The sequence below is a fragment of the Miniopterus natalensis genome, chromosome 11, assembly GCF_054644295.1.
Source record: "Miniopterus natalensis isolate mMinNat1 chromosome 11, mMinNat1.hap1, whole genome shotgun sequence".
NCBI classification, from domain to species: Eukaryota; Metazoa; Chordata; class Mammalia; order Chiroptera; family Miniopteridae; genus Miniopterus; species Miniopterus natalensis.
In genome coordinates, this window is record NC_142091.1 from 13,616,972 (window position 1) to 13,642,548 (window position 25,577).

Below are 25,577 nucleotides of genomic sequence, written 5' to 3' on the forward strand. Positions count from 1 at the left end.
CTAGTGTGTCAGGCACAGGGTGTGCTGATGGCTTAGTGGCAGAGACAAACACCACAGCCCATCTCAATATGCTAAATGCTAAGATGAAAGTGTATCGTGGGGGCCTAGAAAGGGGACATTTAGCACCAGCTGGGAGTTTGGAGAAGACTTCCCAGAGACGTCTGAAAGAGCATCAAGAGTTAGCCAGGCCCAGGAAGGGCAGGAGGGTGCTCCAGGGACCAGTCTAAGCACCTGCAGTCATGAAACCGCTCGATGGGCGCAGGGAACTGCAGGGGCTCTGTTACCGGGACGCCACGTCCGAGGCTCGAGGTCTCTTCCATTCTGTATGGAGGAGCTTGGACTGTACTTGTGGAACGTGGAATGATCCCCTTTGTTCTTAAATTGACCGCCCTAATGGACGGTACTTCTAATCCAGGCTTATTAAAGGTTTCTTAGGTCTGTTAAAGCAAGACTTGGTGAAATCCTGGATGACACACCTGGCCCTTTTCACATAGTGACCGGAGAGAACACAGACCTGTCAGAAACCTGTCAGGCAGACAGCCTAGACGGGCCAGGTGATCTACTCTAGTCCGTGGTCAGCCTACATGCTCACCTCAGGTCAGGCCAGCAGGTGAATCCGTTCAGAGGTTCCTTAAAAATCAAATTCACTGAGAGAGAGCCATGTTGACACTGCAAAGGCTTCTGAGTGTAACGAAAATCCTAGTAATTAGGGCTCAACCTACCCACTTCTCAGGGATTCTGTAGACCGGGTGTTGAAGGTGGCAGCCCACTGTATCTGCTCGTGGCTATTTTAGTCACCCCATAGATTAACAAACTAAAAGTACCTAAAGTTGTCTTACACAACTTTGCAAACATACAACCACCATATTTCACAGAAAATTTTGGGTCCTAACTTCTCTGGGGGGAAAAAAATCTGAAAAACCCTGGTCTGCCTTCATGTTTGGCAACTGGCTGGCATGAGGCAGCTGCCGCCACCCTGGTGGCCTCCTCCGTGGGGCATGATGTCACTTGCCAGTCCCAACACGGGGCCTTAGAGGCAACTCCTGAGTCTTCAGACTGACCCTAAACATCCTGGATGTCTCTTCCTTACTCAAAATCATAGCCCCTCATCTCCAGTCCAGGTTTCTCAACTGACCAAACTGAGTCAAGTCCTAAGGAGTCCTACCAATAAGCTTTTCCCAACTGCTCGGGGCTAGTATCGGAGGGGAAGATACCTTGGAAAGGAGGAAACACCAGGCACCCCGCTACACAAAGGGGAGGGCAGGCTAGGGCAGGGGCAGGTGGGGAGTGGGCGTAGGTGGACCGCCACCCGGAGACTCAGACCAGGGGGCTTGAGGAGCTGGGTCAATAGAGAAAGGAAAGACCTGGAAGGGGGAGTGGGCCGGCCAGCAGAGGAGATCGAGTAGAATTAGTATCTCGACAGGACTTGTGAGCGCCAAGGGACCATGAGGGATTCCTCTCCTTTCCAGGCCTCATGGACAAATGTTTAGAAGAAAAATGTTAATAGCCATGCACTTCTAAGTTTTATTGCTAATTAGAACTTAACGTGCTTGGGAGTTTTGAAAGAGGTGTTAAGTGCTAAGTATGTTAACTTGGGCAGGGATGAGCTTTTTCCAGTTCAAAATTAATGCCCCTACAGAAAAATAAGACTAATGGAATGCTTCGCCCAGATGGTTTGGCTCTTTGATATCTACAAACATTTTGAAAACACTTAAAATATTTTCAACTTTTCTGCGCAGTTGCATTAGGTGATGACTGTTGGCTTACTTATTTCCTGTTTGGTTTTCCCTTTGCTCTCTCTCCAAATAACTTTTGGTTTGGAGGCTGCAGTCAGTCCACAGAGCTGGACTTGTGGCCTAGAAAAGTTGTGTAATAATGGAGACACGAGTGCCAACAGGTGGTTTCATAACCTAATGGCTTATGATAAGCTCTGTTATCCTGCCGCTTGGCGCGAGTTCTGAGCTTGGCGATGGCCATTGTGAGGTGCGCGCATTAACCATGGCAGGACGAGGCTCTGACCCGAGGACGGGCTTTCGCTGGGTGTGGAAGGGCCCACGCCTGTGCGTGACTGCTGTGGAAATGCTGCTGCCAGTCAGGCAAGCGTTTCAATCCCTGGTGGAGGAAGGAAAATGCAGGCAAGTCAGCTTCCTGGGGCCACCCCCCTTGGTCCCCTCAGTACCAGAAGCCTCCCTGCACACCCCAAGGCCTGATCACTCGGCGGGGCACCAGCACACGCGCGGAGAGAGGCTGCAGAGGCGGGTGCCGGCTCAGAGCCCGTCCACGCCACTGCGGACGTGAACACCGTTCAGTCAGTTCCGGCAGCGTCCCTAAAAGGAATCATCATTTTGTCTTCCTGAAGAGTTCCACTGTCTGGCAAAGGTAACTAAAGTTAAAAAGCACTTCAAAGTTTGTCTCCTTGTCATCCTGATAAGAGTTATAACCCCAGGCTTTAACCTCAGAAGCTGTCGTTGGTACCTAACCTTTCTGCTTTTCTTTGCTTGGTTTAGCAGACTCATTTAACATAATTACACTTATTTATTTAATCTAAAACTCTAACTTGAGATTTTCTCCTCCCGGGCCTCTGCTTTTTTACCCCCAAATCCTTTCAGGGCACAGAGCTGGGCAAAGGAAGGAGGTCTTTTCATAGGAGCTTTGCTTAACAAATTCACCCAATACTGATTAACCACCTATTATGTGCCAGACACTCCTCGAGGCATTTGGAGTATAACAGTGAATACGAGAGTGGGGTTTTTAAAAAGACCCAGGAGCTGTCACTTCTGATTTTGGTAGGCCACATCACTTGAAATCACTGTACACCTGAGAATCTTACTGGCAATTTCGCAGCACACAGCTCAAAACGGAATGGCCAGAGCATGCACCTCCCCAAACAGGTTGGAGGGAAAACCCTCCTGGGATTATTACAACTTTCTCCAGTGTTTTAGCTTCTGCGCAAAAAAGGCTTATCTATCATGCGAGATGTATCCAATGATCATAGTTTTAAAAAATTAGGTTGAGCTGTCAAGAAATGTTTAAAATATTTTTGAGCTTGATTAAAATATATTTTTTAACTCTTGTATATGCTTCAATTTAGTGGGTGGGGAGTAAGCTGATCACCGGTAGAGTAGTCATCTCTTTCAAAACAGGTTTCTACACAGCCACTTGTTTGGGATATCGAAAGGAGCTGTGTGGCTTGGAAGAACTGATGCTGCTCTAAAAAGTAAATATTCCTATCTCCACCTCAGCAGCACACACTTCTCTCTTGGGTTTACTGGAAGTATCACCTCTTACTTTTTCTTTCAGTACAAAGGCAGAGTTAGCTCCAGTCCGCATACGCAGCTATATTCCGGTGCTTGCTTCCTTTTGTAGTTACTATAGCCTAGAACTTTTCAATTCATAACTTCTTGAGGAACTGATATATGTGGTTATCAATGGAATATTCCTCTAACATAAAGTATTATAATAAAGCACTTCCATTTTTAGTGCATTCATCAGATGGGTAGACTTAAAATTAATCCCTTTCCACATTTGCTTTTTAGAAATAACTATTCTAGATGTAAAAGTTAAAGAATCAAGCCTCAGTTTGCAATTCATATGTACCAGGACTTCTACGTGTGCTTTAATGCCTAAGGGCTAGATTCTGTTCAGAAGCAACCACCAGCATCACGTAGTGCTTTGCAGTTAACAAATGCAGCGCACATCATCTTTTCACTTCAATAACTACAAAACTCTGTCCAGTGGATATTACTGTAAGGGTGAGAGTAGTCTGGCTGAGGTGTGGGTATAATTATCTCTTCTTAGATAAGTAACCAGAGGCTGAGCAGGATTAAGTGATACCTCAAGACCGAACATAATGAGGAGGCGTAGCCAGGCCTTAAGCCGTCACTGTATAATTTTATATAAATTATAAAGGACTCTCATACAACATAGAGAGTGAGCATGTGCCAAAGATTTAATTCACTAACAAAGGACCAGCAGAAAGACAAAGTCAGTTAAAGGGGAACATGAGGAACTGATACACATGGTGGAAAAAACAAAGCTGTATGTAGTAAGACCCCAGAGACAGACACAAACCTGGACAATGCCTGGCAAGGCAAGAAGCCCCAACTCTTGGAGCTGCCTTCTCTCCCAAACTGAAATCCTGTGCAACGCATCAATCTTCTCTAAGTCATTTCACATCTCACTTTAGAGGCACTGGGTCCTAATCAATAATAAGTACTAAGTCAAAGTTACCTCCCCTGAGTAAGCAAAAAACAAACAACAGAAAAACCTCAGAGACAGACAACAGTAGGGTCATCGCCAGAGGGTAACGGGGGAGGGAGGCAGGGGAGTCAGTAAAGGGAAGATAAATGGTGCTGGAAAGAGAGGTCACTTGGGTGGTAGGTGGTGAACAAACAATACAACGTACGGATGATGTACTGTAGAGTTGTACACCTTAAACCTGTGTAATTTTATTGACCAATGTAACCCCAATAAATTCAATTTTTTTTTAAAAAGTTACCTCCCCTGGAGCAGGGGTCACCAAACTTTCCCTGTATAGGGCCAAATAGCAAATGCAGGGTGGGGCAAAAGCCGGTTTATAGTTGGGAGTACAGGAAGCAGTCTATTTTCTATTGTTATTTATCACTATTATTTCCCACAGGAACTGAAAACCTATGTCTGTCCCGCCCTGTGTTTCAGGCCTTAGAGGCACGTGATCTCTGTCATGACTACTCAACTCTGCTGTTGTAGATGGAAAGCAGCCACAGGCAGCAAGTAATGAAGGAACAGGGCTGTGTTCCCATAAAACTTTATTTACATACAACAGATGGTGGGCTTGACTTGACCCACAGGATAGAGTTTGCAAAAGCCCCAGTTACACAATCCTCTGAGTACAACTTTGAAGAGACCTGCATTAACCTTTTTGCTTTATTTTCAAGTTTAGGTAATTTTTTAAACAGTACCCAGGTCTTCAAATAACAAATCCCTTGTGCCCCTCCCCCCCCAAACACACACACACACACACACACACACACACACACACACACACACACACACACACACACTCCTAAGAGACCTTACTCTGAGTCTCTCTGAGGCCCATTCAGTCTTTGGAGTTCAGTTAAAAAACAAAATTAGACTCTACTGAAGAAAGAACATTAAAACAAAACTATTAAGAAGAGCATCTCAACATTTCTGTCTTTGGCTCATTGGTTTGGGAAAATACTGTGAGAACCACCTCTCGCTTTTCCACTGCCTTGAGGGATCCTCATCAGGATCAATAGAAAGCCTTATGCTGAGGAAAAATTGGGGGGGGGGGGCCTGTCAGAAATACACGATGCCAGATACTTGCAAGATGAAGGAGCACCCATTTGTCACGGTCATGACAGCGTCCCATGATTCCAGAGGATGGAATCCATGAACCACCCATAGGACCTCAGCATTCAGATTTCAAGAATCAACAACCTACAAGATCTAAGACCAGCAGAGGGACCAGCATTCAGCCCATTCAAAAGCTGTTTCACCCACGATACGTTAAAAAAATTATGACAAGTTGAATACATTCCTCTTTAATATAGTGGAAATTACATGATCTCTCAAGAAAACACTCCCATGCATCCTGACTCCTGTGAAGTTGGGGTTAGGATGCAGGCTCAGCATATAGGCCTACACTGAGCTCAAGTAGCCTCATCCACAACGGAGCAGTATGCTAGAAGCATATTTCTTATAAGACCAGGTTTTGATTAATTCACATATATACTGTATACCCACCGTGAGCTAAATACTAAGATAGACACTGCAGTTACACAGTTGAACACAACCCAGTCCTCACTCTTAAAAAGCTTAATCTACCAGGGAGAAAATGTAGTAAGTGTGAATTTTGCTTTGTGGAATGTTACGTAACACATGCTGTAAATGCTATGAAGGGCCGTGTGAGGCAGAGCACTGGGACAGGTGAGGGAGTGATAGAGACACTGGGGTAGGTCAGGCCGAGGTAACGGTTTCAGAAACAACTAGTACACAAAGGGAGCCAGAAAGGCACAATGGCTCTGCTTAATTTTATAACACTCAAGTCTAAAAATGAAATGACAAATAATAAATACATCCAGGTAATAAGATAAATAAGTGAGTCTGACCAGTGTGGCTCAGGTGGTTGAGCACTGTCCCATGCACCTGGAGGTCACCAGTTCGATTCCCATCAGGGCACACGCCAGGTTTCACTAGGGGGCATGCAGGAGGCAGCCAATGAATGTTTCTCAGCAATGTTTCTCTCTCTCCTTCTCCCTTCCTCTCTCTTAAATCAATAAAAACACATTTTTAAAAAAGATAAACAAATGAGAGTCAAATAGAGAGAAGTAAGACACTGATTAGATGATTTATTACTAACAGTTTTTGCAGAAGTAGTGCATCTCACTATAAAGATCTTTCCTGTCAACTTCTCTCCTAAGGTGCTTCTGGGAGATTTAAATTATCTTCTAACTCCCAGCCACATTTATTTGTCTTCAAGTGATCATGCCTTCCTTCCTCCAGCTGGTTTTCTAATTCTTCAGTTTCTAGAAACTCATAAACAGAAAAAAAGCTGATAAAAATAACTTGATATCATGTGAAGGGTTGCCGCATTAAAGGAATCCTTTTGTTGCTTAACAAAGATCTTATTTCTATTCTTAAATAGTTCTCTAATAGGAACCGAAATTGATATGTAATGTTTGAACGACTTTGAATGGTTTACACTTAGGTTTCATATGCTATTTTAAATGTACATATAACATATTATTCCTATTTTTTTATTTCACAGAGTTATAAGTTATCCTATGAATAAAAAAGCCATCTAACAAATTCTGATCCAAAATGAAGTTTACCTTATACCTTGGTTTCAGAATGTATAAAGCTTTCGCCTTTTACAAAATGTGGTTAACCACAATATTTCAGGTAGTTTAATGGAAGGAAAATAAATTAGAAGAGTTGTAAAAAGGAAGAAAAAAATATGGGAAAACATAATGAATCTAAGTTTCCCTTAGAAAACAACCTTTCAAGTGAAATGTAACAGTTCTAACAAATGCTGAATGACCATTAGAGAAGCCACATGAATTGCCATGAGATCCTTTAATGGTTATAAACAGGAAAACTGTCCTTTAAGACAAAAATTAGATATTTTCACAGTAAAAGTTAGGCAAAGGTCTTGGAAATTTTTAGAATGGTTTGCTTAAAAAACTCATCGAGCAGTTCTGAATTACTTGATTACAGATTGGTTTTCTCTGTGAAAAACCACATACAATATGAAGTATTAGCACGTAACCAACAATCACATAGCGTATTATAGCAAAGGGAGACGCCTCTCCTGATGGCAAATGACGAGAAATGTAAACTAGATGGCACGGCATTGAGAGACAGCCCACCATTGTTCCCTGTGATTTAAATCATCTGTCAGGAAGAAAACACTGAGTTCGAATGAAACAAATAAACCGACATAATAAAGACACAGAATCTTTCAAAACACAGTACAACAGTAAAATCTAGCCCTTCTTAAAAATATTAGAACACCGTTAGTTAAAAGGCCAATTTTCACAGGCAATAATATAAGTTAACCTAAAATAACGGTTACTGTGGTGGCTCTAAAACATGTATGCAGCCCAAGCCAGTTTTGCTCAGTGGTTAGAGCATCAGCCTGCGGACTGAAGGATCCCGGGTTCAATTCCAGTCAAAGGCATGTACCTTGCTTGGTTGCAGGCTTGGCTCTGGTTGGGGCTCGAGCAGGAGGCAACCAATTGATGTGTCTCTTTCATGTCAATGTTTCTCTCTCCTCCCCTTCTATTCTCTCTGAAAAAGCAATGCAAAAAAAATATTCTCAGGTGAAGATAAAAAATAAAACATGTATGCAAATTCTCTGACACCCCTCTCTTCAAATGATGGGCCAGGCTTAGTGCCTCACTTCTAGTGAAAAAATGTCAGATGTGAGGCTATGTAACTTCCATGACTAGGTCATTAAAAGGATCCCGCTCCTGCCTGGCATGCAAGCTTTGTCATGTGCTGGCTCTTAGAACCCAGCCATCACATTGTGAGGAAGCCCAGGCCACCAGCATCGACGTGCCAGTCACGTGTGGGAATCACCAGTCTTCAATGACTCCAGCACCCGGCCTTTACATCTCCTAGCTCAGGCCCCAGATACTGTGGAGCAGTGATGAGCGTCCCTGCCAAAGCAGGGAATTCCTGTGAATTCCTGACCCATAGAAATGGAGACGATAAAAGATTATTGTTGTTTGAAGCCACTGTTTTGGGGCAATTTGTTTTGCAGCAACAGAGAACTAAAAGTTACCCGACTGCACACACCATTAAACAAGGAAGAATTTTTTTTCAAAATGAAGAAAATAATCTTTATGCCAACCAATTTAGGATATATCTTCCATTTAATAAGTTTGGTCGGTTTTATTTAATACAATTAAACTTCATTAATATAAACTTTTCTAATTTGAAATCTGAGAAAATTAGAATCTAAATCTTAGAGTGTTTAGGCTGAATGTCATCATAAGGTTCTGGAAAGGAGAGTTGAGGTAACCCATGAAAGACTACAAGGAGAGTACTGAAGCTAATGAAAAGAACCGATTATTTTAAAGTATTTTAAATACTGCGCTCTCCACATAGAAGGCACTTGATAGTTACAAAATGTCTAATAAACATTAGAAGCCCTAAATTCTTCCTAGTCACCTTTTACATGTTAGTTTTAAAGTATTCTATTTGGCAAACTGGTCAGCTTAGTTCATGCAAATCTATTTGTACATACAGACATTTTATCTTTTCCTAATAAAAGGGGAGCTCTGTGAGGGCATCCTTACTTTGTTCATCTCTGTGTTCCCCAAAGGACATAACACAATGTTGTAGGTCAAATACTGTGATTAACAAATATTTGTGCAAATGATAAAGCTGCACAGATATGCCAAAGCTAACTCAAGTCTTACAGTTCATTTTTTCTTTCACTTATTTGTTCTGCCCTCCCCATGACCACTCCAAGCGAGTTTTATCATATTTCCAAGAGCATGCTGCACACCTCTTTATATCATCTACTAGCTTACTTAGAGTGGAGATACAGATACAAATGTTTGCCGAGCATAACTGGTCATCCATGGTGATGAAGCTGTTCCCCACATCTCCGGGACTATGTGCTGCTGAGCTCGCTGCACATGCGCAGCTCCGTCCCGGTGGAGGGGACTGGCCCCCTCCGGGGTGGGCAGTGGGGACGCCTGCTCATCTCCTTCTGCAGCTCGCGACAAGAAAACCTAATCCATAAGATCTCTACTCCATTACAGGCAGAGATTTACAGATCAGCATTATTAAAGTATTACAAAGACACGCCATTCTGCTTAGGATAGAAAAGAATAAAGACTGCTACTTTTTTTTTTATTCGTCCGGCTTAGTCAGAATTGAGACCAAACTTCTGTGACAGGGTTATAGCCCCTGTGCTCAGACTTACACTTTTCACTGAATCAGAATCCTGAAATACTTATTTATAAGGTTACAACTGTCTCTGAAATTAATCAGTTCACAAAGCAATAGTTTTCCCATACACATTCATACTAATTACTAGTATAAATAAGATATTCATAATTTCTCCAGTTTCAATCTGAACAGCTAATCTGTAGTAGCAAGATGGAGGTTCTGGAACAGATTTCCTAATTCATTGTATGGCCCTAGACAAGCCGCCAGATCCCTGCCTTCACCCATATCTCACAGGCATAGGACCATTTAAACCTACTTTATAGACAAGTAGGAACAGAATTCATGTGAAAACATTTTGCTAAAGTTGCTAAACAAACATAAGGTAAAATACGTATCATTTTATCACACTAATTTCTAATATTTTATTTGCTTTTTATAATTTAACCAAAATAAAGATTGCATACTTTCGGACTACAAAACACAGTAATTACACAAGGTGAATTAAAGTCGTAAAGCTGGTCATAATAGTAAACCCATTCATCCATGCTCTCATCTAATTAAGAAAAAATAATTATAAAAATAGGTAAAATTTTGTGAAAAGATTCCTATTTATTCTATCTTAGGAGTTCTTGCCCATATCGATGGACTGTCTGGCATCGGACATGGCATCAGGTACTTGAACAGTCATTTTGTCCATAGACTTTGTCAAACAGATTTGGCAGCCCAGCCGGGATCTGTATAAAAAAGGGGGAGGGATGATTTAGTATTAAGCATATATTATTCATAAAACAATGCTGTTGTACAGAACATTTTCTTACCCAAAGAAGTTGAGAATTTATTTACCTTTTACATTTCTATTAAGTTGAAAAAAATACATTCAACCCTCAACTAGAGGGTAACAAAATGTGAACATGAAAAGCAAAAAGCCTAGTGGGCCACAGCTTCCTTTTAGTCTTTCATCTCCGTCATCTACTAATTGTTTCACCAGAACTACTGCTTTTTGGTGAAAGGACTGACAAGCAATAAAATAATCAGAACGCACAACAGTGGAGAAGAGAACTGAGGTTTTAGCAATGCCAAGAAAATGACTAATCAATTCCCAGACAATTAAAACCATACAGACCATATAAGAAAGTATCTAAAACAAGAAATTTGGAATAAACACAGACAGAAGTCCTCAATGATCAAATACATATTTTCCCCACGTTTTTTTACATCTCTAAAATCAAGATAAGTCTTAAAATCAATGGCATCTAACAATCACTGCTACACTGGGAGGTGACAGTCACATGAGAGCTGCAAACTTGGTTACAATATTCATATAGGTGTCTCTTCAAATGAGTTATGAGAAGTACGTTACTGCTACATGTGTTGAATTTAACTGCCAGTCAAAATGATACTGTTGTAATTAGCTAGTCATTAACACTAGGAAAGGAGCAAAGGAAGACCAGAAACTATAGGCATGTCATCTGGGCAGCTTCACCAGGAAGCTGCAATTTCACACTCCCCAGGGAACCACCAGCCCATCCCCTGCAGATAACTCGGGGAAGGGACTGGACAAAGGGAAAGCTGGGTGCATACACAGTACAGGGAAGATGCCTGTACTGTGTCAGTCAAACCCGGGAACAGAGACCATTGGCCAGAGAGGGCAGGGCCTATGCAAGCCCACAAAAATTTGGGAATGCATAATCCCACAGACAAAGGAGCTCTCTCTCTTGGCTCGTGGGGCTCTCTTGTTCCTGCTTCCTTGCATTCGCCTGTGTTCCCTCCATATCCATGTGGTCCTATGGACCCCACACTCAATGGACTAATGGGCTGCAGCTGGAAACCCTTACTAAGCTAGCCTGATGCTGGAATGGACACTGCTCCAACACGGAACAAAAACTCTGGACACTGGCTCTGATCTTAGCCCTGCTGAAAATATAATGGGACTTTTTTTCTTGGCGGGACAAAGGAAATGGGGCTGTGGAAACTCAGGGGTGTAATTCCACAGAAATAAAGCTTTCTATAATACCTCATCCTCCATGGAGGCCTCTGGAAATTCTTATTCTAGCGGCACCCGAAGAACCTCACTGTTGTTAATAAAATGGGTGCAAAAAGATTACAAAAGAAAAAATTAAGAAAACAAACACAGCAGAGTGTAAATGTGATATTTGTAAAAGTGTAAATTTGATATTTGTAAAGCAATTTGTCATTGGAAGAATAACTGTAATTCCATTTTTTCAGAATTACTACCAATTTTATTTATATTTTCCTTTTTTAACAGTGACATACAAATCTATGCCTAGGTTAATTCAAAATAGCTCTTTTACTATGCACAAAATAGGTTAAGTGATAAGATAACTTTGTGCCATATTTTTTCTACCAGAACTTTTTTCTTTCTTAGTAGCAAACAAAAATAAATGCCATCTTACAATCAAATCATCTTCGATTTGACTGAATGTGATATGGAGGTGTTGGTTTCATTAACATATTTTCATCAAGCATTTCCTGAGCATCTAAAGGCACAGTACTAAATATCAGTGTGGGTACAAAGAACAGCAACTCATTCAAACAGCCCAGTGGTCCAGAATCCAGCCTGAACGTGGTGTGTCCACTTTCTTAGTGCCCCTCCCCAAACACTCGTTTCCTAATCTCATCCTAAAGATGGATAAGAAACAGGTTCTTCACTGGACTGTGGCAAGGACTAGTTGCTAATATTAGTATTAAGGAGTGCAATCTCAATCAAATAGAAAAGGTGAGACCCATTCGCAGATAATATAACATATGAGCTTGTGAGAAATGCCACAGAGAGTGGAAGCCAAAAGGTCTGAGGAGAAAACACTTACTTCTGTCCAGGGGAGGTGGGGTTTAGAATGGGCTCCAAAGGCTGGGTAGGATTTAATATTTAATAAAAGATAAAGCAGAAAGGCATTTGAGGCAAAGGTAACAGAATTCAAGGCAAGTTTGAAGCACTGTGGGCTTTTAGCTTGGCTGGTAAGCAGAGCAAACAAGGAGAGGAGAGTGATGGGCTGGAAAGATGGCTCAGCCACAGACAGCTCTGAACAGCAATAAAGGAGCTCAGGTCTTAATTGGTGAGCAATGAGGAACCACTGGGACGTTTTTGAGTGAGGGAGTAAGTGTAACCATGGGAAATATTGATCGCTAATAGAAAAAGAAATCCCCTTCTACCAACAGTTCCCATTTGCTGAATTAGAAACAGCCTTGACAATACTCAAGCGCACATTAAGCTCCGTGTGCCAGAGAGAAAATGAGACAAACCAACGTAGACCAATTCATTAGCGCTGTGGTGAGCCCTGGAGGGACAGCCGCTTATTCTTGGTGTTCATATGAAGACAAGGAGGATAATGCTAGTCTTCAAGGAACTTTTAATTTAGTAAGAGAAATGGAGAAATAGCCATCAATGAAATGGGGCACAGTACAGTAAAAAGTGTGTCATGGGAACACAGAGAGGGGTGGCACTGAGCCCCTGCTGGCTCTATGACCCTGGAAGATACGGCCTTGGCAGTTGGAGGCCGTTCTCTCCATCTCCTACCTCTCCACTTCCTTAAGGTCTCCGGCTTTTAGGTCCACCCAGTGTGGCAAATGTCTTCCCCCTCCAGAGAAGGAGACAGCAGTCTTTTTCCTTGATCTCACTATTAGTCCCACAAAATTTTGACATTTGTGCAAACCTTGGAGATACTTTCTCCAGTCACCCTCGTCATATATACCTGGCAGTGGAAATATACTGGGTGTTGTGTTTACTTCTAAGGGTAGAGAAGCTTGAAAACGTAAAAAATCAAGGGCTTTGGGCCCCAAATAAACTGACTGAAATCAGGACTGTCACTCTGTAGCTGTGAGGCCTTGTGCAAATTTCTGATAACTACGCCTTGTTTTCCAACCTAAAAATGGGGATAACTCTGATGGCTAGAAATAATCTTTAAGTGCCTCTACATTATAGTAAGAATCTGACACATAAACCAATGTGATTATAGCTATAATGCTAACAATGACTATCCAATGAATGCTTTCTCCACAGCGCTTCACACAGCAACCCTATGAGGTAGCTGTTCTTATCTTCATCTTACAAATACGGAGACTGAGGACTCTGTGTAGGATGCCCTTGGAAAAGTGGCAGCAAGCGCTGACGATCATCAAATGCAGTCACAGAGAACTCCTGAACCTCTCTCTATCAACCATTAATTCCACAAGTGGTTGGCGATGCCCTACTGTGAGTGCCATAAAAGCCAGTCCTTCCTCTTCACTATCTTGTTCTAAAACTTCTGAATTTTATTATCAAGGTTCTTGGCTAGTTCACATTTACATTAGGTCTTTTGTATCTTTTCACATTTGTGTATCTCTTCTAACTGTGGCTCTCCTCAAATTTTCTTCTTTTCACTTAGAGTACTGTCTGTTCCATGCACGGGCAAATGTTATCGAAATAAAAGGGCAAGCACTTAGCCATGATTTACCCCTCTCCCTCCCATTAGGAGATGAACAATTCTTAGGACCAAATTAACACAGTCTTGAGTGTATGAATTATCTTTATGAAAAGAAGGTGGTGATAGAGACTGGTACCTGAAGACGTGAGGGGGCAGGCAGATGGCAGCCGTAAGCTGCTTTGCTTGGGAGTCTAAGGAGACACTACTTCCCCAGTTTCTCCTCCCAGGTATCAGTCTCACCTCTACCAAGAGGGAAATGAACTACGAAAGGAATAAAGTTATTCTTCACCTCTAAATAAATGCCAATGACCTAAACATTTTTGTGAGCATAAGAAAGTTTATGTTTTTAGATAAGATAGTTTGTTAAGGGTCTAACAAAACTGTAGTTATGTAATACACCTGAAATAAAGCTATTATTATTACTGGGTTTTTTTTAATTATTTTTCATTAGGGTTACCAAATTACAGGTAAACACCAAAGCCAACCTTACATAAGTCCTCATTATCTTGCCCCTTAAAACAGTACATCAACTAGCTACTTCCCCTAACTCCAACCAAAAAATTGGACAATTTTTAAGAATAAGGCATCACTTGATATCGCTCACTTGCTACTTTAGATCTCACCACTTTTTAAGAGTAATTCTACCTATTAATTAATAACAAGAATAACCTCTGACTGATGGAGTTTAATGCACACTTAGAAATAGAACTATTCATTTTAACATAATTAGTATTATATATTAAGTTTCTTTAAAAATTCTGTTCTCCAGTAGGTAAAACGTTCCATTTTAATTTCATTCAATTATCAAATCTGTCCTTCAATAATACCATAAAAAGCATTAAATTTAACCCTAATTCACGAAACTGTGATAAATATTTATTCTGGAATAAAAATAGACTAAAAGATTTATTTCTTTACTTTTATAAAAAGGAAACTTTCATAACGGCTAGACTTTAGAATAGTAAAAACAAAGAGAAATGTCATGTATTTTATATTCACAGTTTGTAACTGCTACCTATCTACGCAGGAAGATCACTATTACACACACAGGTCTGGTCTCAGATAGAGGTGAACTAGTGAAACTTGTCTCTTGGCCGACCATCAGTACAACTGAAGTGGCCCTAAGATCTTACCTCTCTGTTAGCCCGTACGCCAGATCAAGCATGTCGTTCTCCTCATCAGTGATCGCGTCTAACTGATCGTATATGTGCTTCTCAAAGATGAGGTGGCAGGTAGAGCAGGCCAAGGTTCCCTCACATGCACCTACAAGAGCGACAGACATTGAACACACTCCGCTCTGCATTAAACACAATTCAAACTGGGTCTGAATTAAAGTTAATTATTTCTACATTTTAGAATCGGCATTAGCATACACACATAGGGCTTTATTTCTGAATAATAATGAGAATTAGGGACAACCCCCCCCCACACACACAATGTGAAATCACTTTCACATATCATCTGAAAGAGCCCAGTGAGCAAACCTACGTCTAAACAACGGTTCATATTCCTCCCCCTCGGTCTTTCCTTGTGATCGGGACAGAACCAAGTAAGTTCCCTTCAAGAGTCACATTGGTTTTAAATAATGAGAAATTTCTCCTGTCCCATTTTTAAGCTATTAATTTAACAGTTATTACCGAGTGCCTATTATATGCCAGGCACTGTGAAAAGGGGGGAACTGAGAAGTCATCTGGTCCAACCAAACCATGACTGAACCTGCTCTGCATATCCTTTGGCCAGGGCCTAGCCAACCTCTGCTGAAAGCCTCCTGAGAAAGCAAGCGCGCCTGTGTAGCTGGCCAGCTTGCACTGAGCTTCTACCAAGCTAGTCTGTAAGGCTGACTCCCACCTGCTGGTCCAATACTACCCCATGGAATCCAATCCTCACCCCCCTGCAATTTACTGAGATACAATAGACAAATAAAATTGTAAGATATTTAAAATGTACAATGTGATTTTATATACATATACATTGTAAAACTATTCCTCTCATCTAGTTAACACATCCATTTTATATATAAATTTGGGGAGAACATTTAGGTTCTATTCTCTTAGCAAATGTCAGTTATACAGCAGTGTAGTCACCATGTTATATTTTAGCTCCTCAGACCTTACTCATCTCATAGCTGAAAGTTTGTACCCTTTTACCAACCTCTTCCTGTTTTTCCCACCTCTAGCCCCTGGCAACTACTTTTCTCCTGTTTCTATGAAAATTTTATAAACTATTTAGTGAATCCTTCTTTTAAACAACAGCTTTTCATATATTTGAGACTGTTCTTCCTTCTCCGGGCTGAGCACACTCAAGTCTTTCCAGTTTTGCTTACGTAACAGTTCTATACCCCTTCTCTCAGCCTGGTTGGGCTCCTCTTAAACTATGGCAGCCAAGGGGGTCTGGCAAAGAAGAATGGTGCAGCATTGTGTTCTCGTTACATTCTACCTTAAAAATTGTTTTTCTGGTTTATTTTTTAATACTAATTTTTAAAAACCATTATACAACTTTGTCCTGGCCTATGTGGCTCAGTGGGTTGAGCATTGTCCTGTGCACCAAAAGGTCATGGGTTCAATTCCCAGTCAGGGCACATACTCAGGTTGCAGGTTCGATCCCTGGTTGGGGTGCGCAGGGGAGGCAACCACTCGATGTATCTCTCTCAAATCAATGTTGCTCTCCTTCTCTCCCCCTCTCCCTTTCTCTCAAATAAAAAATCAGAAAAAAAATAAAGTAAAAGAGCTACTTATTAAATAAATACATAAACAAAAATAAAAACCATAATACAACTTTGAAGATTACAGACTCCTAGGAGCTACTTCAGTTTGATTTAGATTCTCTTTTGGTCAGTAAACAACATATAAAATACGTAAGAAAACTACTATCAATAACTAGTAACCTTAATTTTCCTCTGAATGGATAATTTTTAACAAGAATGGTTCCCTCATAATTTAAACATTTGTTATTCATATTTTGTTATTTTTAAAAAAATCAAGAAAGAAAAGAGAGGCTTCCTTAAACGTTCATTTTTTAAAATACGTTTTTATTGATTTGAGAGAGAGAGGAAGGGAAAGAGAGAGATAGAAACATCCATGAGAGAGAAACATCAATCAGCTGTCTCCTGCACACCCCATGCTGGAGATGGAGCCTGCAATCCAGGTCATGTGCCCTGACTGGGAATCTATCTGGTGACCTCTTGGTTCATGGGTTGATGCTCAACCATTGACCCATACTAGACAGACAAAAATGTTCATTTTTATAAAATCTAATTCAAAGACATAATAAGACTAAGTAGAGAGAGAACATATAGTGAAGTAGGGGAGTCATAAGTGAGGGCTCTGGAGCCAGACTCCTTGGCTTCAATCCCAGCTCCACTTGTACTACCAGCCATCAACCTGAGCTACTTAACCCTCCATACCTCAGTTTTCTCAAAAGTTCATCTGCACCAACATCACGTTAGTTGTGAGCATTACATATGAATCTGTACTTCACATATGTACTTGCAACCGACTGGTAGATAGTAAGCACTATGTAAGTGTTGGTAATTATTATTACTTGAAAATTATAAGAAATCTTAGAGTAATTCAACTTTCTTTTTATAAACATATTAAGAATTAAACCCAAGAAGTTAAATAAATACACTAAGGTCATACTACTAGTTAGAGATGAGTCATAACTTTAGCTAAGTTTCCCAAAGCTGAAGACAACTAGATCCTTCGACTCAATAATCTAAGTCACCTGAAGTATTAGATGTATAAAAATGTATACACATATATAATGCACAAATATACATACACACCAATTGGTTATTTGAACAAGTAGCTTAGTTTTCTATTTTTGTGTAAATTTGAAATATTTCACACAAAAGGTAAATGGATATACTTCGCTTAAAAAGGGCATTCTCTGCTTAAAATACACATACACACACACACACACACACACACACACACACACACCCCATATATATATAAAGTTTAGAAACCCTGCAGTAAAGGGAGAACTGGTGTAGTGCAGCCTTGAGGTCGGGGCCAGGCTCTAGATGGACCTACCACACCGTCTGCTGTGTCCTGGGCAAGCCTCTCAGGCCTGTTTTCCTCTCATATTTATAATAAGAGATTGAGGTAGATGATCACTAAGGGCCTGTTGCCTCAAATATTTTATGACTCCACAGAGAAGTATTACCACTCTTAATAGATTTATTCCCTAGTATTCAATAAATATATACTTATCTTGATTTCTATGTTTATCTTATCAATACCCAATGCAGACAAACCCAAAACTAAAATGGCAAATCCCTTTGGAAATATTGCAGCACAAAAGTCAGGAAATCCAACCTCCTTTTGTCTTTAAAATATAAAACAATCCTTACAAAATATTCTCAGCAATTTTCTTCAGATTTGTTATTAAAATAACAAATCCTGAGACGTGCAAGCCAAGTATAACAGAAGATGGAAGGAAAACAAAACTCACAGTCCAGGGCAGGATGAGGTGGGGGGGCTGCAGAGGCAGGGGACCAAGCATGGAGAGTCTCCCATGCTTCCCTAAGGAGCCTGAACTTGTTCTATAGGCCAGTTACTCTCCACCTTGTTTCCCAACACACTGGGTGGGTAACAAAGCTCAGTTAACCATCTTTTATGGTGAGCTGCCACAGATATGACACTGGCCAGGGGCTATGAACACCGGTCCCTCCTCTCCCAGATCCATGTAGTAGGGAACCTCTGCTACAGGTTACAGAAAGCTGCCAAAGGAGTTTGAGCAGGAAAGTGATGTGTCAGCTTTATTTTCGATAGATGTCACTGGTGGTTGTGTGTAAAGGGTGGATTTAAGATAGAAAAGACAGAAGCGAAAGCCAGGAAGTTTTACAAAGGGGGAGGGGGAAAAGAGGGAAGGAAGGATCAGAAGCAGAGAGCGCCAAGGTGAGACCCCCTCCTAGAAAGGGAGTCAAAACAAGAATGTCCCAAATGGTAGAGAGAACCCGAAAAGTACATGTGAGAGCAGCCTGGGGAAGAAGAGAGTGCACACAGTATGGTCCCAATCATCTGGGAATGGAGAGAAAAGTTCACATGCCCATAAATCCTTCCAGAAAAATCTAGGACATTCCTTTTTGTACCAACTGATCAGATGACACAAAGTGTTACCATCCACCCAGCTCTTCATACACTTTAAACTCTCTCTTCCCTGGGAAACGTCAATTCTTCTAAACTTTTCTTAAAGGTTTTATTTTCACTCTCTAATATAACTTTTATTGCCCTCTTCTGAACCTTGCCAATTGTTTCCACATCTTGCTTAAGTTGCCAAGCTCAGTGCTGAAGAGAGTATTCTAAGAAGAACTTGACAAATGTTGAGTGTATACAGATTAACTTTTGGTTCCCACACACTAAGTTCCTATTACACATTCTAGTACCATGTTTACTCTTTAAATAAATGGATCACATTCATGATGCCTCCTTATTTTATAGTCCCTTTCAAACTTCTCCACCACAAGCTGTGACCAGGTATGTTCTTCTTAGTCTTCATACTAGGAAGAAACTCAAATATAACAGAAAGTTTAAGACTCAGAATGAAATACTGAACACAGCCTGAATAGTGACTCAGAGAAACCTAATGTCATATTGTGGAACAAGTCCTACTACAGAGGAAAAAACTGCAGCAAAGACTGACAAGACTCCAAAGTACTTATTAGAACAGACAATCCAGAAAACCCCAAAATAATAAGACAATCTGAGCAGATTTTTAAAGGCTTTTTTTGAGATTTAACCTCTACGTTCTATAAAAAAGGAAGAATTTTAGAGAACAGTGAAGACATGTCTCTAAAAAAAGCATTTAGTGAAAAAAAGATTTTTAAAAAATTGATCTGAGAGAGAGAGAGGGAGGGAGGGAGGGAGAGAGAGAAGCATCAATGTGAGAGAGAAACATTGATTGGTTGCCTCCCTCATGTGCCTCAACCTGGGACCGAACCCACAACCTGGGTGTGTGCCCTGACCAGGAATCAAACCTGCCACCTTTTGGTGTAGGGGAGGATGCTCCAACCAAGTGAGCCACACCAGCCAGGGCGAAAAAAATTTTTTAAGAGTCTAAAATTGTGAGAACAAGAGGTTATTTCAAGGAAAAAAAGTTACTCTGCTTTTATTCTTTATTAATCTCGTATCTCATTAAAAATTACTTTTTCATGATGGCTATTTCCTCCAACTTATTAGTGTCCTGGTCTTGTAATTACAGGTAGTCCCCAATAAATAAGCGTCTGACTTTTGTCTTTTTGACATACGGGTCTATGAATTTTAGCACATGTGTAAGTTTGTGTATGCACCACCACAATTGGGACACAGAACAGTTTCATCACCCCCAAAAATCCTCTTGGGTGGCCCCTTTGGAATCACACCCTCCCCCACCCCTACCCCTGGCAAGCATCACTCTGTTCTCCATCCTATAGTTTAGACTTTTCCAGAGTGTCACAGAAATACAACCATACAGTATGTAACCTTTTGAGACTGGCTTTTCACTCAGCATGATGCTCTTCAGATTCATCCGAGTTGCCCTATGTATCCACAGTTCATTCCTTTTCACTGCTGACAAGTACTCCATTATATGGATGTACCACATGTTTCTAGTAGGTATACAGTGGTATCGCATTGTGGTTTTCATTTGCAGTTCTCCAAAAACTGGAGAGCTTGAATGTCTTTTTTTTCTCTTCTCCAAAGCCATTTGGGAGAATGGCATCATCGTTCATCTCTTGTACCACTAGGACAAAGCTCTAGATGGCACAGAGTTGTGCACACGCACAAGTTCAGGTTCAGCTGCTCCTGACTATCTTTTTATATCCTTATTTGTCATCTTTATATTCTCTTTGGTGAAGTATCTACTCATTATTTTACTCATTTACTAACTGGTTGTTTTCTTACTGTTGAGTTTTGAGAGTTCCTTACATATTAGGGATAAAAGTCCTTTATTAGAGATGTGATTTGCAAGTATTTTCTCCTCCTCTGTAACTTATCTCTTCCTTCTCTTGACAATGTCATAGGCAGAGCAAACGCTTTTGGTTTATAATTTTTTTCTTTTATAGGTTGTATTTTTAGCATCATTTTAGAACTCTGCCTATCCCCAGGTCCCAAAGATTTTCTCCTGAGCATTCTTTTTAATGTTTCAGTTTAACTTTTACATTTAGATCTAAGTCATTTTTTAATTAAGTTTTGTAAAAAGTGTCACTTTTAGTTTGAGATTTTTTTCCTTCATATAGTGTCCAATTCTTCTAACATTTACACTTTGTTGAAAAGAATATCCTTTCTTCATTAACTGCCTTCATTAACGGTCACAGCAAAGAAATGGAAACCATCCAGATTTCCACGAGGTGATGAATGGGTAAACATAATGTGGCACATTCATAAAATGGAATATTAATATTATTTAGCCATAAAGAGATAGAGTACTAACACATGCTTCAACATAGACGAACCTTAACAATATACTAAAAGCTAGATACAAAAGATCACACATACAGTTCCATTTATATATAGATCCAGAATAGGCATATTTATAGATATAAAAAGTAAATAAGTGGTTGTTTAGGGGTAGGGAGATGGAGGATTGAGGAATAATAGGTAAAGGGTACAGGATTTCCATTTAGAGTGATGAAAATGTTTTAAAATTAATTGTAATGAGGGAATGACAGCAGCAAGAAGGCCAAAAAAGGTGTCCCTCAATCGTCTTCCACTCTCAACAATAATATGGCATCCACCCATAGACAAACGTGCTTTTTCAGGGATCCAAGTAGGAGACTGAAGCTCCAGTCCAAGAATGAGGAGAGCCATTCTGAGAAAATCTGCTATTTACCAAAAGAGACCAATTTCTCTCGTCTCATCCAGAGTAGTGAGTTGTGAGCAGCTGGGGGACAGTGAGTGGCTGGTAGATCAGCAGCCAGGGCTCAAAATGTATCAAAGGGACACAGATCTTACTAACCATGTCACAGACACTATTGGGAAGCCAACTCATGAGTGCTGGGAACACCCTCACCCACATATCCCCCCCACCTGTGGCAAACTCCCTGTACATACTCCCAGCAATGGCAATAGTGAGCTTAGGCAAATGGCTAGTGAGTAAGCAGAAAAAGCCAGCACAAATCTGCAGGACTAGGAAAGATTGCCCTCAGGAAAGTAAAAGGGAGGCTGTCAGCACACAACCTGGCTCTGCAGAATTTAAAGAAGGCATATAAGCTTAAGACTTCCACCACAAGAGGGAGCAAGTGTGGAGCAGGTGAATCCACTGAAGGCTGAGAAAGCCTCAGAATCCCTACCAGGGCTGATGAAAGGTATTTCTCAGCCAAAGTCAGTCTGTAAAGACTGAAGGAGGTGACTGTCATTTCAGGGAATCTGAAAAATCAAGGAGACATGATACCACCATGAGAACACAAGAGATTTCCATTAGCTGATCCCAAAGACATGGAGATCTGCTATTTACCCAATAAAGAAATCAAAATAGCTGTTTTAAAGAAGCTTAATGAGCTACAAAAACACAGACATGTCAATGAAATCAAGAAAACAATGCATGAACAATATGGTAAGTTTAACAAAGAGCCAGAAATCACAAAAGAGAACCAAACGAAAATTCTGCAACTGAAGAATACAATGAATGAAATGAAAAGTGCGATAGAGACCATCAACATCAGAAAAAGTCAAGCAGAAGAAAGAACCTGTGAATTAGAAGACAGAACCAGGACACTTGAAGTCATACAGTAAGAGAATAAAAATAATAATGAAAAAGAGTGAATAAAGTCTATATGATCTAAGGGATATCATTAAAAGAAACAATGTCTGAATTATTGAAGTCCCAGAAGGAAAACAGAGGGAAAAGGGGGCAAAAAGCTTATTTAAAGAAATTATGGATGAGAACTCCCCAAATTTGGGAGAGATTCAGACATCCAAGTTCATGAAGCTCATAGATTGTCCAAACAAACTAGACCTAAACAGATCTTCTCCAAGATACATTATAATAAAACTGTCAAAAATCAAGGACAAAGAGAGAATATTAAAGGCAGCAAGAGAAAAGAGGCTTGTAATTTACAAGGGATCCCCACAGAGCTTCCAGTGGATTTCTCAGCAGAAACCTTATAGGCCAGGAGACAGTAGGAGTACATATTCCAAATGCTGACATTAAAAAAAAAACCAACCTGTCAACCAAGAATATTCTTTCCAGCAAAGTTGTCCTTCAAAACTGAGAGATAAAGATTTTTCCCAGGCAAAAGCTAAGGGAGTTCTTTACCACTAGACCTGCCTGCCTTTTAAGAAATACTAAAAGGAATTCATGCTGCTGCAATAAAAGGACACTAATTAGTAATATTAAAAAGTATAAAAATAGCCCAGCCAGGCGTGGCTCAGTGTTTGAGCATTGACCTAGGATCCAGGAAATCGGCGTTCGATTCCGGGTCACGGCACATGCCCGGGGTTGTGGGCTGCAGCCAATCAATGACTCTCTCATCATTGATGTTTCTATCTTTCTCTCCTTCTCCCTTCCTCTCTCGGAAATCAATAAAGATATATATATATTTTTTTAAGTATAAAAATATACAACACACTGGTAAAGGTAAGTATATAGTCAAATTCAGAATACTCCAATACTGTAATATGGTGGTATGTTAACCACTTAACTCTAGTATAAAGGTTAAAGAAAAAAGTACTTAAAAATAGCTATAGCCCTGGCCAGGTGGCTCAGTTGATTGGAGCGTCATCCTATACACCAGAAAGGTTGCAGGTTCAATTCCCAGTCAGGGCATATACCTAGGTTGCAGGTTTGCACCCCAGTTGGGGAGCATACAGGAAACAACCAATTGATGTTTCTCTCACACCAATGTTTCTCTCTCTCTCTCTCCTTCCCTCCCCTAACCTTTCTCTCTAAAATCAATAAACATGTCCTTGGGTGAAGATTAAAAAAAAAGCTACAGCTACAATAAATTTGTTAATGAACACAAAATAAAATGAGGTAAATTGTGAAACATCAAAAACTAAAAAGGGGAGAAGTAAAAGGATGTAGTTTTTGGTATACCATCAAAGTTAAGTTATCAGAACAAAATAGACAGTAATAACTATAAGATGTTTGATATAAGCCTCATGGTAATCACGAAGCAAAAACCTATAGTAGATATACAAACAATAAAGGGAATCAAAGCATACCACTATGTAAAATTATAAGCTCACACAGGAAGACAGCAAGAGAGGAATAAAGAAATATAGGAACTATAAAACAGTCAGAAAACAATGAAACAGGTTGGCACTAGTAAGTCCTTACCTATCATAATTATAATAAATGTAAATGGGTTAAATTCTCCAATCAAATGGCATAGTGTGACTTAATGGATAAAAACACAAGACCCAACTATATGCTACCTATAAGAGACTCACTTCAGCTTCAAGGATACACATAGGCTCAACGTAAAAGTATAGAAAAAGATATTCCATGCAAGTGGAAACCAAAAGAACAGTTATATATACTTTGACCAGACAAAATAGACTTTAATTCAAAAGCTGTAACATGAAATAAAGAAGACATGTTATATAATAATAAAGGAGTCAACACATAAGAAGATATAACAGTCATAAAAATATATGCACCCAACATGGAAGCACCCAAGAATATTAAGCATATAGTAACATATCTAAGAGGAAAAACAAACGACAGTACAATAATAATAGGGAACTTCATATCTCATTTTCAATGATGGATAGATCATCCAGGCAGAAAATCAACTGGAAAATGTTGGACTTTAACTATGCTTTAAACCAAATGAACTTAAGAGACATATACAGAATATTCCTCCCAACTGTAGCAGAATACACGTTCTTCTCAAGTACACACTGAACACTGTCCAGGATAGAGCACATATTAGATACAAAATAAGTCTTCAAATTTTAAAATTAAAATCATAACTACAGGGTGTCCCTCCAAAAATGTACAAACACTGTAACAGCTGATAGCTCAATTCTGAAAATGAAATGTATTTTAACAAACACTGCCTTTATAATTATTCAGAGTGTGTGTAACACTAGTTGTGCATATATTCCCACTACCAGAATAAGGTGCAAAGTGGAAAAAGGAGTCCCTATAGTGGGGAAGGGGGTATGTGCAGTAGAGGCAGAGAGGGAGAGAAAGAGGGAAATGTGTGTGTATGTGTGTAGTAGGTATGTCCAGGAAGTTAAGGTGTCCTTGACTTGACATTAGAAGTTAGAAGTTGCAATGCATTTTCTCACAGAAACCTGTAAATGGTGATGAAGCAGTTATGAAGAAATAGTTTCTTCAGGGTTGACCTAAAAATTTTGCCACCATATATAATCTTATTTTCATGGGAAAATAAATTCCAAATGCTAGTTAGCTGACCTGATTGTGCACTTGGAGAATAAAACCTATTCATAAAATAGGGAATATCTGTTGTTTTTATTCTTATCACATACACAGGGAAAAACTCTATGAAACAAGACAATATATAAAAAGGATACAATAGTAACCACCACTACACAGCCTTAATCTAAAACTAACAGCTGATCAGAATATATGAGTACAGGTACACTGATATAATGACACATGGAGAGATGGGGACTGAAAGTGCAGAAGTTATGTGACTGATGCTTATATACAGTCCCAGAGCAGCACTGGTGGCTGTCAGATTTTAGCATCTTTAAAAAGAGCACTGGCCGGTGTGGCTCAGTTGCTTGGAATGTTGTCCTATATACTGAAAGGTTGCAGGTTCGAATCCCGGTAAGAGCTCATACTTACTTTACA

At 40.1% G+C, this 25,577-nt stretch overlaps 1 protein-coding gene across 1 annotated transcript in view; it reads right to left on the reverse strand.

Annotated features, from left to right (window-relative positions):
• Positions 1–7,061: 7,061 nt before the first annotated feature.
• FDX1 (ferredoxin 1) overlaps positions 7,062–25,577 on the reverse strand; it is a 29,586-nt gene continuing 11,070 nt past the window's right edge. The window contains exons 3-4 of the mRNA XM_087821555.1: positions 14,963–15,092; positions 7,062–10,142 (exon numbers count right to left, since the gene is read on the reverse strand). Of these exons, the coding sequence (XP_087677681.1) occupies positions 10,028–10,142; positions 14,963–15,092 (245 nt within the window). The 3' untranslated portion in view covers positions 7,062–10,027. The remainder of the gene's footprint in view (positions 10,143–14,962; positions 15,093–25,577) is intronic.